Raw genomic sequence first — 12,966 nt, forward strand, 5'->3', positions numbered from 1 at the left:
GCTGGCACGAGGTAGTCTCTGGCTTGCAGAGGGGGGAGCAGCACTGAGCCCAGGCCCCCCATCCCTCCACTGCTGCTCCACAGCTTGGCTAAGGCTGTCACTCCTGCCCCGGTCGACCCAGCGAGAGGGCAGGGCTGCAGGCCCAGCGCCACGCTGAGCTACTCCCTGAGACAAGCTGCCAGCCCTTCTGGGTGTGGCTACAGCCCTTTAAAGGCCCCAGGAATAAGCAGGCCAGCCCTTGGGCAGGGGACTCCCAGCAGCAGCACTGCAAAGTCAGCATTGTTAACTTTCCCTGCCGAGCACCGGGGTTCAGAGCAGGGGCAGGGAGCGGGTGCTCCCTGGATGGCACCCGGGAGACCCTCCCCCCCAGTCAGACCAACGGGCTCGAAGGCTGGTGGGGCAAAGGGAAGCTAACCCTGCAGAATGCCCAGAGCCAAGCAGATGGAAGGACAGTGTGGTGACTGTCAAGGGCCCCCCAGAGTCCTTCACAATGTGCTCTGCCCTCCCCCCTGCCCTGCTCAGCTGGTGAGCTGCGCCCACGCAGCCCCACCACCACAGGGCTCCCAATGCTTCACCCTGCCATTCCCAACTGCTCCCTGCGCTCATCAGCCAGGCTGCAGGGCCAGGCCGAGGAAGTTGCCCTGGCGGGCCTTAGTTCTGCCTCCCCACTGTGCTCGGGGGGAGAGGGCAGGAGGCCCTGTGGGCACTGCCTACCTCCTTGGGAAGGCCATGGGCAAGGCCCGGAGCACCCTGCCCTGTGCAGCGCCAAGCTGAGAGCCAGGCAACAGCAGGTCGGTCTGAGGCAGTTTATTTGACAGTGACATCCTTTAGTACATCCTCATAAAACCCCCTGCCGCCCCGCGGCTGGCCCATCACTGACATCCCACCCATCCAAGTGACAGGCCGCAACAGCCGCACTCGGTGCCCTCAGGACTGGGCCTGGCTCCGGCCCAGCATGCCAGGCAGCTCCGTTGCCAGGCCCAGCGGGCTGTGCATACGTGGGTGCCAGGTTTCTGGGCCCAGAGATGGCAGCTGTTTCGCTGTGGCATGTGCGCCAAGCTCCTGCTGCCGGGGCCGCCGGGACCCTCCCTGGGTCTCCATTTCAAATCCATTCAGTGTCAAACACACGTGAGTGTCCTTAACAGCAGCTCCTCTACCTGAGAGGGGGGGACCCCTTCTGCCCTGCCCCTTCTGGGGAGTCTGAGCTAGCTGGAGGTCCAGGGGAGCCGCCAAGCCCCATGCACCCTCCACTCTGTCCATTACTCATGCATCACGTGACCCCCATGCTGCCAGCAGCGCTGGGGGAATCCTGCTGGAGGTCAGCTCCTTGGTGCAGACTGGGGTGGCGCGGTGTGTCGGGCTGGAAGGTGCTGGCGCCTGGCTAGAGCAGCCCCGTCCAGAGGTTGAAGCAGGCCGTGTTGATGACGGATTCCAGGTGATGGTAGGTGGACACTAGCTGCGGCAGGGGGCTCTCGCTGTTCTGGGGCTGCACAGGGAAAGGCTCCCGGAAAACCACTGTCAGGCTCTGCAGAGAGAAACAAGCTGCTCACAGCAGAGCAACTGCCCCCCAGCCCCTTCCCAGCTTGGGGCCAGCTCAGTGCCTGTATCTGCTCTTGGCGAGGATCCCTGCACCTGCCAGCACAGGCTCCCAGAGGGGGGCATACAGCTTGGGGGGGGAGGGGGAGATGGGGGAGAGGGACAGGGGGACACAGGCTCCCAGAGGGACAGATACAGCGGGGGAGGGGGGGGAGCACTGGACAGCACAGGCTCCTGGATGGGATGAGACCCCCAGTTGGGGGGCAGGGCACCAGCAGGCCCTTGGATACCTGGGCTCCAGGCTGCTGCCTCATTGAAATGCTGCAAGTCGGGGCTCCTGGACTTTCCGTAGCGTGGATCGTTTGTTAGATATGGCCCCTGCCTGGCCCCCCATTCGGGAGCTGACACCTCTCTGGGGAGAGCACAGCAGGAAAGGGATGGTGGAGCTCTAGCTCCGAGTTCGGGGCAGAGCCCAGCCTGATGGTGAACGCCGAATCCCCGCCGGGCTCTGCCGGGGCACTGGAAGCCCACTCCCTCCCGCTGCCCCCGGCCGGGCACACCTGCAGAGCCAGGTACCTGCCCAGGCCCCCGCAGGGAGCAGCTCTTACCGTCTTCCCTGAGTGGGAATCCAGAAACACGAGAACGAAACAGTCTGTGAACTTCTGATTGAGCACGACCTGCAGAGAGCACGACAGGCTGTCAGGGCGTGCAGTGACAACGGCTGGGGGGGATCCCTGATGTGCTGGGGGGCACAGTGCCAGAACCATAGGGGGCGGGCTCCCCAGCATCCCACAGGGGCACAGCGCCAGAACTGTGGGGCATGCTGTGGGGCACAGTGCAGCCGGGGAAATGCTACTACTGCTGTGCCCTCGTGCCATCACACCTCCGGGCAGCCCCACTAAAGCCAACACAGAGGCGTCACATCCAGCCCTGGCGCAGGCAGGAGCCCGGGGGCGCGTCTGGGAAAGAAGAGAGTCCTGGGGCAGGGGAGCCGTCTCTGGCTGCAGGGCAGGAGGTGGGTCTGGCCATAGGCGCAGGGGCAGCATGTCCGGGGGCAGCGGCCGGCTGAGGGGCTGGGGCATGGGCGGGGCAGGGGCCCTAGTCCTTACCAGATACTGGGTGCCAGTTTCGATGTTGTGGAAGTGGCAGCAGCTCTGGGGGAAGCGACTCAGCAGCACTTTGATGAGGCTCTGGTACCAGGGCACAGTCATGGTGAGGAAGCAGCCCTGCAAGGACGGGGAGAGGGTGAGGCCAGGTCCCCTGAACAGCAGCGAGAGACCACCGTGCCAGAAGAACACCACAACCCAGAAGCTCCGAAACTCATGAGATGTGCGCTCAAACCCAGTTCCCTGCCAGCCCACTGGACCAAGCCCCGCAGCTACATCCCCAGCAGTGCCCAGCCCTACCCCTCACCAGCGTGGGGGACAATGATTCCAATGATTCCCACACGCCCTTGCATGTCTCCACTCCCACCCTCACCAGCTGGGACTGTGCCTGCCCCCACAGATGGGGATGATGGGTCCTGGGGGTGTGTATACACACATGCATATCTCCCACCCCTCTCCAGCCTGGGACGATGGGTCCTCGGGGGGAGTGGGGGGGGGAGGAAAGGGGAGACACGACGTGTACATGCGCGCACGCCCCCTGCCCCTCACCAGCTGGGGGTCGATGTCGGCGATGGATTTCCCATGCACTGCGTTCAGCAGCTCCTCCAGCTCCGCCAGCGACAGCTTGCCCAGCTTGAGCTTGTCCGAGGCCAGCGGCTCCAGCAGGAAGAGGCGCTTCCAGAGGGTGTCCCTGCGGCAGTGGCATTTGGCCAGCTGCACCATGCTGCTCAGCTGTTTCTGGGCCACAGCCACCTCGGAGGCCAGCAGGGGGAAGAGCGGCGAGGTGTAGAACAGTCCAGGGCCCAGCTTGACCTGGGCACCACCCGCATAGAATTCGCTGCTGTCCTCTACCTCCTGCCAGAGGTCCCGCTCTGCCTGCTGCTGGCAGCCCTGACCGGGCTCCGGCGCCTCCCACGCCGCCCGGCCCACCACTGGCTCCAGCGTGCTCTCCCGCTGCAAGCGCGGCTGCTTCTTGAAGCGCCGCATGTCGGCTGTCAGCCGGGGGAACAGCTCCCGTTGGCTCGTCATGATGACGTAGAAACGCAGCCTGCAGAGGAGACGCCTGTGAGGAGGGGGCACCCCTGCCAGCCAGGCTATGTGCCCCCAGGGCCTACTGAAACACTGCTTCCCCATGTGGACGTGCCAGCCAGTGCCCACCCAACCCAGGCCCTCACTCACCCGCCAGCCAACGCTCACTACCTTGGGACTGCACTGGCACCACGCCCCCCAGGGCCACCCTGTTTGTGCCCCCAGGAACCTAGCCAAGCAAGCAACCCTGGCCTGCACACCACCCCGCATCCAGTCCCCAGGCACTTCCCCGCCCAAGCCCAGTCAAGTCCCCCTGGGCTTCCCCACTGAGCCCTGACTGAGGACCCTGGTTCTCACCGGAGGACGTGCCTCTCCGCCTCGCTCTGCTCCTCGAACGGCGCCGCGCTGTGACACACCAGCAGGGACACGTCGAAGTCGTCATGGTGCCGCAGCCCCTCCGAGTCCTTGTAGGAGCCTGAGCTACAAGCACAAGCAGAGCGTTGGGGTCCCAGGCGGTGCCACCCCCCACCGCAGCTGGAATCACCGGGGGCAGCAGGGCCTCGTAGGAGGTGTCCGGGGCGGGGCGAGGAGAACCAGCTGCAGCACCCACCCACCATCCAGAGCCCAAGACCAGCAGCTGGCGTGAGAGCGTCTCCCAGCCCATCCTGCTTGGCTGTGACCAGGCAATGCCCTAAGCGGGGCGGGCACTCGGGGTTCCCGGAGCCATTGGGGCAGTGCCGGGTGCTCACCTGTTCCAGATGGAGACCAGTGCATATTCGTTCTGCTCCATGCCCGGGGTCCCTTTCCTGCCGTCGCTGCCCGCAGCCAGCCGGGCCATGCGCAGGGGCTTCATGTGGTAGGTGTTGGCATGGTCTGCCACGTAGTTGTAGAGCTGGTGGGCTGTTATCATGTTGGTGGGCATGGCCAGCGTGCCTAGTAGAGGAGGAGTCACTGTTTGCCAGGCTGTCCCCTTGTCTTCAGGGGCTGGTCGGGGCCCCCAGAGCCAGACACTAGGACAGCAAGATCCTGCTTCCCAGCCCGCAGAGCGCACTCACGAGGCAACGACGCCTGCCCCGAAGTCCCCGGGCAGGGCCCTCTGCACAGCCCCAGCTGAACGCAGCCTGGCTGGGGTCGCTCAGTCCCAGACAACCATGCCCTGGAACCGTGCAGGCCAGGGGGTGGCACAGCGTGCTGCAGGCGGAGCTATGGAGCAGCTCCACCTAGGTTGGCCAAGGAACGGACGGGGCTGGATGACACTGAATTTGGGAAAGGTGTCTCCAGCCGGTGCGTGGCCCCAGCTCTGGGGGAAGGGCCTGGGCCCGGCACTCCTGGATGCAGAAGTGGATTCAGCCAGGAGCATAAGGGCTCGCAGGGCCATGGGCAGCGCCCCTCCCCAGCTCACCTTGGAAGACATGATTGCGGCCGAATTTGGGGATGTCGGGGTGGTGGGCAATGAAGTCCTCCAGGAAGCTGGTGAGGTGGTAGCCCTGGCGCAGGGTCATGTGGGAGCCCAGCAGGTACTGGTGCACGATGCGCAGGTGGAAATCATAGCTGAACGAGTGCACGTGCATGAGGTCCCGCACCTTGTCACACTCCTCCGTGAAGAGCATGGAGAGCTGGGGAGGGGCACAGGGTCAGGGCACAAGGCAGGGGAGCCCCAGATGCCTGGCGCCCTGCTGGTAGCAGAGTGAGAGACACCAGCAGCCTCCTGGCAAAGGCACAGGGCCTGGCAGTGCGGGGAGCTGCCCATTCACCCCTCTCTGCCCAGGCTGTGCCCAGCCCGAGGCAGCTGTTGCTTCAATTCCAAGCCCTGGTGCAGAGGTGCTGCGGACACCTGGCTGCTAGGAACCAGACGGACCCACAGCTGGCTTTGAGTGGCAGGGCCCCAACCCGACAGCCTGCAGCAGCTCTGCTCTCCCACCTTTAGCCTAGCTCTTCGCCATGCTGCACTGACTTCCAGCCAGCCAGGACCCCGCCGGCTGGCATTAGGCAGTCAGGCCACGGGCAGGCAGCACAGCGCTCGGCAAGGACTGCAGCAGGCTGAGGGCAGAGACTTGAGCTGCCCCCAGAGCAGGGAGCTAGGGCCTGCTTCAGTCTCCACGCTTCCTGCCCAGCCACCCCCTCCGCCCTTCCCCACACGCCTCTGGATGCGACACGCCCTGCTGAGCTCAGCCACTGGCAGCCCTGGGCCAGCTCTGACCACAGACACCCCACCCTAACAGAGCACAGCTGACACACAAGGCCAGTTCCCAGAAGGCCTGAGGAGGGGAGGCAGAGGTGGCTTTCCCAATCCAAATCCTGGGGCAGCTAGAGGCCAACTGGGCCGGAGCACAAGCTAGAGCAGCCTCAGGGGCACTCTCATGTGTGCCGCAGTACCTGCCCCGGTCCAGGATCACCAGAGCACAGTGTGCTCCGGTCACACCACCCACGAAGTACTGGCATTACTGGGCTGGCTCCAGCCCTTCATTCCTCACAGGGATGCCCTCTGGGTTGCACCAAGGGGACAGAGCTGGCCCTGAGCGTTCGAGAAATGGGGGTGAACAAGCAGCCAAGGGGACTGGGCAGCACTACTCACTGCACCCAAACGCAGCACCCTCACCCCATGCCAGCATCAGAGAGGACACCAAGCGGATCTAAGAAATGAGCCCAGCAAGAGGCGCCTTTGCCCCAGCCTGGGAGAGAGAAGCAAGACGAGCGAGGCTGTTTTCAAGCCCTCTCCTGAGGGCCCAGCTGCCTGCTGGGATGTCTCCCCCACGGGAACCACCTAGCAAGAGGCCCAGCATCAGCCAGCACCCAGGGCAGGAAGGGGCTGTGGGTACAGAGCACCCAGCATGCCTGGCAGGGCGAGGCCCAGCCCTGCACAGGGAGATGCTGCAGTGCCACGGCAGGAGTGGAAGGAGAGGACGTACCGCAGACTCAGAGATGGAGCTGGGTCCCATGCAGCTCTTGCTACGAGCTCTGGCCGTGAGAGCACCCTGATGGAGAGAGGAGACGCGCAGCCAGTGGGAAAGGGGACACTGCCTCGCACTGCCCAGGCCTGCCCCTGTGCCCTGCCCGCCCTCCACGGGCCGCAGGGAGGAGACAGCACTCCAGCCCTGTGGAAGAGGGGCTGGCACTGCAGTCCCAGCCCCCGGGGGAGGAAAGGCCCTGCCCCTGCAATGAGCCCCATGCTAACCAGCCCTGCCCAGCGCTGCAGAGGGAGGCCAAGCACCGGTGAAGAACTGGGCAGTATCTCCTCATCAGATGCCCCAGCAGAGGTGGGACACCTGACACCCACTGCAGAACCCTGGGTGACCTGCCGGCGCCTAGAGGGATCTATGGTGACAGGAGCTCAGCTCACCACATGAAGGCTCCCCGGAAAGCAGGCTCCATGCGCCCTCAGCAGCTGCTTCAGGGGCCTGGCAGACTTCAGCCCAGGGGAACAGCCCCACCAGCCAGCCAGGGCGATCAGCTCCTGGTAGGACCGGGTGCCCTGCCCCTCGCCCTGCTGGAACTTCTAGGGCGCTCGCTCCCTGGGGAAGGAGGATGTGTGCCCCATTCCCAGAGGCCTCCTGCACCCAGCCCAGACTGCTAGGGCAGCAGGCATGGATGGCTGGCCCCTCTGGCAACAGCCCACTCCTTACGAGAGACCAGGAAAGCTGGCACGCTCCACACTCTACCACTGCTCCACTGGGGCTCCACGGGGAGCAGGGCAGACCCAAGGCACTGCAGTGGGCATAGCAATGCATGGTGCTGGAGGGGCCTCTCCCAGCCCAGGGTGGTCCATGTGCGTTCTTGGCCCTGCTTCCCCCTTGTTCAAGCGAAGCAGAAGAGTTATTGCTTTTACTGTAGGAAGTCAGCCCCAGAGCAGCTGCCCCAGGCCAGGGGCCTAGGGAAAGGTGGATGTGTTACCCGGAGCCCTTGCAGTCCTGCCCTCCTGTCCCGGCAGGTAGCAAGCTGGAGATTCCAGCCCGGCCTGCCCAGGCCCAGAGCATCCAGGACAGAGCAAGCACCTGCCGGCCAGCTGTTACCTGCGAGTTGACGGACTGGCCCATGGGGATCCGCGAGCACTCCAGCGCATACTGCTTCACGCAGAAGTAACAGCCCTGGGGAGAGAGCGCACTAAGCACATGGCCCTGCTGCCAACAGCCTCCCACAGGGCCAGCAAGATCCTGTGCGCATAGCCAGACCACACCCCAATCGTTCCTCAGCTCCCCTGGGCCAGGCATCAGATCTCCCGGCCTGGGCCCTCCCCCATCTCTGGCCTCACCACTCGAGTCCCAACGAGCCACGAAAACTTTCCCTGGGGCGTGGCTGAGCACCCTCATGGCCCGGGCTCTACCCTCTCGCTGCCTCTTGGGCATTCCAGGCCCTTCCTGGGCTGATCTGTGAGGAAGTGCGCTGGGCAGGGCCAGACGAGGGACAGCTCTGTCTAGACAGCGTCTCCACTCCCACCTGCCATGTCGGGCTCGTCTCCTTCAGCAGCTAGTTCTTCAGGGCAGGGACAGTGCCCAGCACAGCGTGAGCATGGCTGGCAGAAGCTCCATGAGGGCCCTAAGTGAGCTGGACACAGAGAACCTGGCTAGGGATGACAGACCTCTGCCCGCTCACCTGGAAGCCCAGCTCCATGAGCACGATGCCGCCCGGGAGGGCTCTCTGCAGGTGGTAGGTGGTGACTGGGGGGCTTGTGCTCTGGAGAGAAGAGGAAGAGAGCTGATCAGAAGGCAGGTGGGTACTGGTGCCCAGCAGCAGCCGCCATCCATGCCAAGAGCCAGGCAGCAGAAGCTAGGAGAGGCAGCTGGCGTGGGCGTCCCTCCCTCTGGAGCCAGCTTGTTCCCCACACTGTTGGAGTCCGGAGGGGGACCCAGGGCCACCCAGGGCTTGGTCTGTTTATCTGAGAGAGGGGGAAGAGGAGACTTGTCTGGAGACGCCCACCTTGGGAGGTGGTTTCTGATCAAGGGTCCGTTAACCTGCATTACAACAAACCTAGGGACATGGTGGATTCCCTGGCACTTGGAGACTAAGCCTGACCGGACACCAGAGGGGCTGCTCTCTCCCCCAGCCCGGCACAGAGACCCTCCCCACCAATTTCTGCCCAAAACCTCTCACTGAGGCCTGGGCGACACTAGAAAATTTACTCTGCTTAACTGGGTCACTCGGTGTGTGAAAAATCCATCCCTCTGAACAGCGTCGTTAGGCCGACCTAACCCTGCCATGTAAACAATGCTAGGTTGATGGAGGAATTCTTCTCTCAACCTAGCTGCCGCCTCTCGGGGAAGTGGACTGCCCACAGATTTCCTCCCATTGGCATAGGTAGCACCTACACTGACATGCTACAACCGCACAGCTATGCCACTGTAGCATTTTAAGTGTAGACACACCCTGAGCTAGAGCAGATCTCGTAGAAAGACACTCCCAGTCTGGGTGAAGAGACTGTGCTGGAGACTCCACCCACATCCCTGGGTGAGTTGTTCTGATGGTTAACCAACCTCACAACTTCATTTGCACCTTATTTCTAGTCTGGGTGGTCTTGCTTCAGCTCCCAGCCACCAGAAGAGCCCTCTGCTATGCAGCTCTCCTCCCCAGATGGAACTGCAACCGCGACCAAACCCCTCACTACCACAGACTGGGCTCCTTCAGTCTCCTACAGGCAGGTTTTCCTCGTGCGACAAGCAGAGCATCACACTGCATTGTGTGTTACACAATTCACGTACCCAGTGAGAGGCACCTGGGCCCAGAACACCCCTGGCTGGAGCTCTGGGAGAGGGGATGAATAAGCTGTGGAAGGAACCTGAAGGGTCAGCACTGGGTCCAGGGGCTGGGCAGGGTCTGCTGGGTTGCAGCTGTCAGAAGAGGTGCTAGATACTGGATGGACATGCCAAGAGCATGCCCAGGGGCCCCAGGAGAGGGATGCGTAGAATCTCCAGGATCCCATGATTGGCTCTGCTCCCAGCAGCCTGGTGAATAGCCAAGAGCAGGCATGTGAGTGGAGCAGTGACCCATGCCCGCCCTAACACTCGGCTCTCACCTTCGGACTCCCGTCTGCTTTGGGCTTGTAGGAGAAGGAGCCTCTCCCCTCAGTGCCCAGGAATGCCAGAGCTCGGATCCGGCTAGTGCTACTGCAAAGCAGACAGAACAAAGTCATCTGACCAGGGAGTCCAGCCAGAGTCACCCTACAAGTATGCCCTGCCTGCCCGGGCGTCACTCTGCACGGGGGGGAGGCAGTCTCTGAGTCACACTGACCTGCGGGCAGGAGAGGGAGGCCGCACCTGCACCAGGATGAAACCCATGCTCTGCAGGTACTGGATGTACTGCTGCAGGAAGGCGTTGCACATCTCCTGCAGCCAGGGCTCCTCCTTCAGCTTGCAGGGCAGCACCTCTGCCGAGTCGCAACTGTGGCTCCGGTCCCGCCCCGACGCTGTCGAGTCGCTCGAGCGATGGCGTTTCTGAAAGACAAGGGAGCCGGGGCAGCTAGCTCCTGCGGTAGAGAACGGCCAGCAGGCGCTGCCCCGCCCGAGAAGAGAGGGACCGGCTGGCTGGCGATAGCCGCTCAGCTGCTGCCCCCGAGTGCTGGAACACAGGAATTGTCCGGCTGGACGGCTCCGAGGGCCTTCTGGCCCAGTGGCCTGACCCTGCACAGCTGGGGCAGAGCCCCTCCTCCAGCTCTGGGGAAGCTGGCTCCCTCCCTGGGACAAGGCTGCAGCTCAGGCAGGATGGGCCCCATCACAGCACAACCCCCACTTGGTGAGTTGCTCACCTTCCCCTCCAGCTTCGCCTGTTGGTCGGCCTGGATCTGCTGCCGGAAAGCTGAGTCGAAGAGCAGTGGTGTGGCACAATAGTGAACCAGGCGAGAGGACTGCTTCAGGGTCTCCAGGTCTGCCAGCTGCACAGTACAAGGGGCACAGCTGCAGGGGGTGGCCCATGGGAGCCTGCTTCTCCCCCAGGCCCATGCAGGGCGTCCTGCCCTTCCAGGGCCAACCAGCCTGCTCACCTGCCCAGGGAGACCACTGGCTTCAACCCTCCCCCGCACTAGTCCCATTGCAGGACTCCCCACCCCTGGGGCAACACCTCCCCTCCCCCCATGTCCCTATGCCCCCAGCTGAGGCTCCACCTGCCCCTGGGGGCAGTGACCATATCAGAGCGGGGCGAGATGGTCATGCTGATGGGCAGCACTTACTCCGATGGGCATGTTGGACTGCGCTGATCTCTGCTGCCACGTCACAAAGAGATTCTCAATCTTCATTTGCTTCTCCAGCTCTGAGAGGGAAAGGAGCAGCCATGGGATCCGGAGCCAGAGCCAGGCCCCTCCCGCCCTACAGGCTCCCACCGTCCCCCCACATAGAGTAAAGCCTCCAACCCCCCTTGAGCTGCGGGCCAGGCTTCCCACACTCCTGCTGGGAGAGGCAAGGGCTGGAAAGCAGGGGAGGCTGAAATGCTGTGGCTGTGAGCACCCCCATCCCCAGAAACCAGTGCCGGGGCTGGACAAGCTGGGGGTTTCCCCCTTTACCTTTCCTCTCCAGGCTCTTGATTTCCAGGAACTGCGCACCATGCCAGGACACCGGGTCACGTGGCCCCAGCTCTGGGCCGAGGGGGACGCCCTTCAGGGTGGTGACATCTCGCAGAGCCTCGTCAAAGGGCATCATGTCGGGGGGGAAGTGCAGGGACGGCAGACTGCGCGTGGAGCTGCTGAGCCGCCCTTGCTCCTTGCTGGGGGGAGGACTCGAGCTCCGGATCAGGGCATCCACCTCCAGGGTGGAGTTCAGGAAGGGGTTTGGTTCCTACATAAGCAAGAGACAGCCCTGAGACCCCCCTCACCATGAGCCTGGGAATGGGAATCAGACAGCTGGAAAAGCCCCTGAAGGCCCCTAGACCTTGCCCAACAGGGACACGTCCCCACAGCGTAGCCCCAGGGCTCTGTGCAGTCCTACTTCTAATGTGGCCCCTGCCATAGGCAGCAGATTCCCCAGCCTGGCATGGCCTACCCCTCCCAGTTCATGCCCTTGGCCCCTGTTGCTGTGATAATTGTACCCGAACCGCAAGCTCAGCCATATGAAGTGAGAGAAAGCTCATAAGAACCAGCTGGCGGGAAAAGGTGCAAAAGGGAGATGCGCTGAATTAGTCCCAACAAAAGGGCCTCCTGATAGAACTCGAGGACTGTGTTAAGATCACGCTTGGTGAACAAGAACAGGGTGGGATCAGAAATCAATGGACCAAAATTGGTATGTTGGATGTTAGGTATAATTGTTGAACAAAACAATGAGGAAATGAACTATTTCACCCATCACTCCCTTCAGAGGGGCCTTAAAAAGAAAAAAAAAAGTGTGATGGAATGCACCCTGGATTCACACCCTCCACGTTCGTGTAGTCATCCATGTACAGAGCATGCCTGGTGAGGGGTCACTTGAAAACTAACAACTTTCTGGTCAGTAGTATCATGGTGAAATGCATGTAGCAACTTTACATGTAAAGGTATGAACATGAGTTGGAATCATGACTGACATGCGTTTACCAGACAAGTCTGAAGAACAGGTAAACTGGTTTCTCAAACACAACGGACAAGTTTACACCTCTAGCCAGGTGTCAACAAAGCTGATGGGCCATCACTAAAGCTGCGAGTTTGTCATGGAAGTCACAGAATCCATGACTTCCCGGGACCCCTGCAGCGGTCAGTATGGCTGATCTGGGAGCAGCTCCGGCAGCCCCTGGGTCAGCCGTACTGGCCGCTGCTGGGGCAGTCTCGGGCCACCGCACCCCACCCCAGCAGGAGTTTGGGTGTGGTAGAGGGCTCAGGGCTGGGGCAGGAGGTTGGGGCGTGGGAGGGGTGAGGACTCTGGCTGGCGCTTACCTCGGGGGGCTCCCCGGAAGCGGTGATGGGGCCCTCCCGCAGCCACTCGGAGCTGAGGCGAGGCCAGGTGGCTCCATGCGCTGCCTGCGCTTGCAGGTGCTGCTCCTGCAGCTGCCACTGGCTGCAGTTTCCGGCTAATGGGAGCCGCAAAGCCAGTGCGCAGAGACCCCTGGGGGCGCCTCCGCATAGGAGCCAAGGAGCATGTCGCCGCTTCCAGAGAGCCGCGCGGAGCCAGCCAGGAAGACTGCCAGCCCCGCCAACGTCCCACAGCAGCAGCAGGGATCCCCGCCCCGAGCTCCCAAGATTTAGTCATGGGTATATTAGTACAAGTCATGGACAGGTCACAGGCTGTGAATTTTTGTTTACTGCCAGTAACCTGACCATGACTTTTACTAATACCAGTGACTAAAATGTAGCCTTAGCCATCACCTCTCAAGCAGCCATTCTTTGTTCCTGATCCTGTTCCTAGCC

General features: G+C 62.6%; 1 protein-coding gene across 17 annotated transcripts in view; it reads right to left on the reverse strand.

Annotated features, from left to right (window-relative positions):
• Nucleotides 1-792: 792 nt before the first annotated feature.
• SZT2 (SZT2 subunit of KICSTOR complex) overlaps nt 793-12,966 on the reverse strand; it is a 70,343-nt gene continuing 58,169 nt past the window's right edge. For 10 of the 17 annotated variants that reach the window (XM_043552562.1, XM_037907601.2, XM_043552559.1 and 7 more), the window contains 15 exons: nt 11,158-11,428; nt 10,828-10,907; nt 10,408-10,533; nt 9,894-10,096; nt 9,679-9,769; nt 8,262-8,342; nt 7,682-7,756; nt 6,581-6,646; nt 5,074-5,287; nt 4,421-4,604; nt 4,029-4,151; nt 3,192-3,690; nt 2,646-2,762; nt 2,145-2,213; nt 793-1,525 (listed from right to left, as the gene is read on the reverse strand). In XM_043552562.1, coding sequence (XP_043408497.1) covers nt 1,382-1,525; nt 2,145-2,213; nt 2,646-2,762; nt 3,192-3,690; nt 4,029-4,151; nt 4,421-4,604; nt 5,074-5,287; nt 6,581-6,646; nt 7,682-7,756; nt 8,262-8,342; nt 9,679-9,769; nt 9,894-10,096; nt 10,408-10,533; nt 10,828-10,907; nt 11,158-11,428 — 2,343 coding nt within the window. In that variant the 3' untranslated portion in view covers nt 793-1,381. Of the gene's footprint in view, nt 1,526-2,144; nt 2,214-2,645; nt 2,763-3,191; nt 3,691-4,028; nt 4,152-4,420; nt 4,605-5,073; nt 5,288-6,580; nt 6,647-7,681; nt 7,757-8,261; nt 8,343-9,678; nt 9,770-9,893; nt 10,097-10,407; nt 10,534-10,827; nt 10,908-11,157; nt 11,429-12,966 lie in introns of those variants that run through there. The other 7 variants (XM_043552563.1, XM_043552561.1, XM_037907602.2 and 4 more) reach the window with 3 other exon arrangements.

This window comes from Chelonia mydas, chromosome 8 (assembly GCF_015237465.2).
Source record: "Chelonia mydas isolate rCheMyd1 chromosome 8, rCheMyd1.pri.v2, whole genome shotgun sequence".
NCBI classification, from domain to species: Eukaryota; Metazoa; Chordata; order Testudines; family Cheloniidae; genus Chelonia; species Chelonia mydas.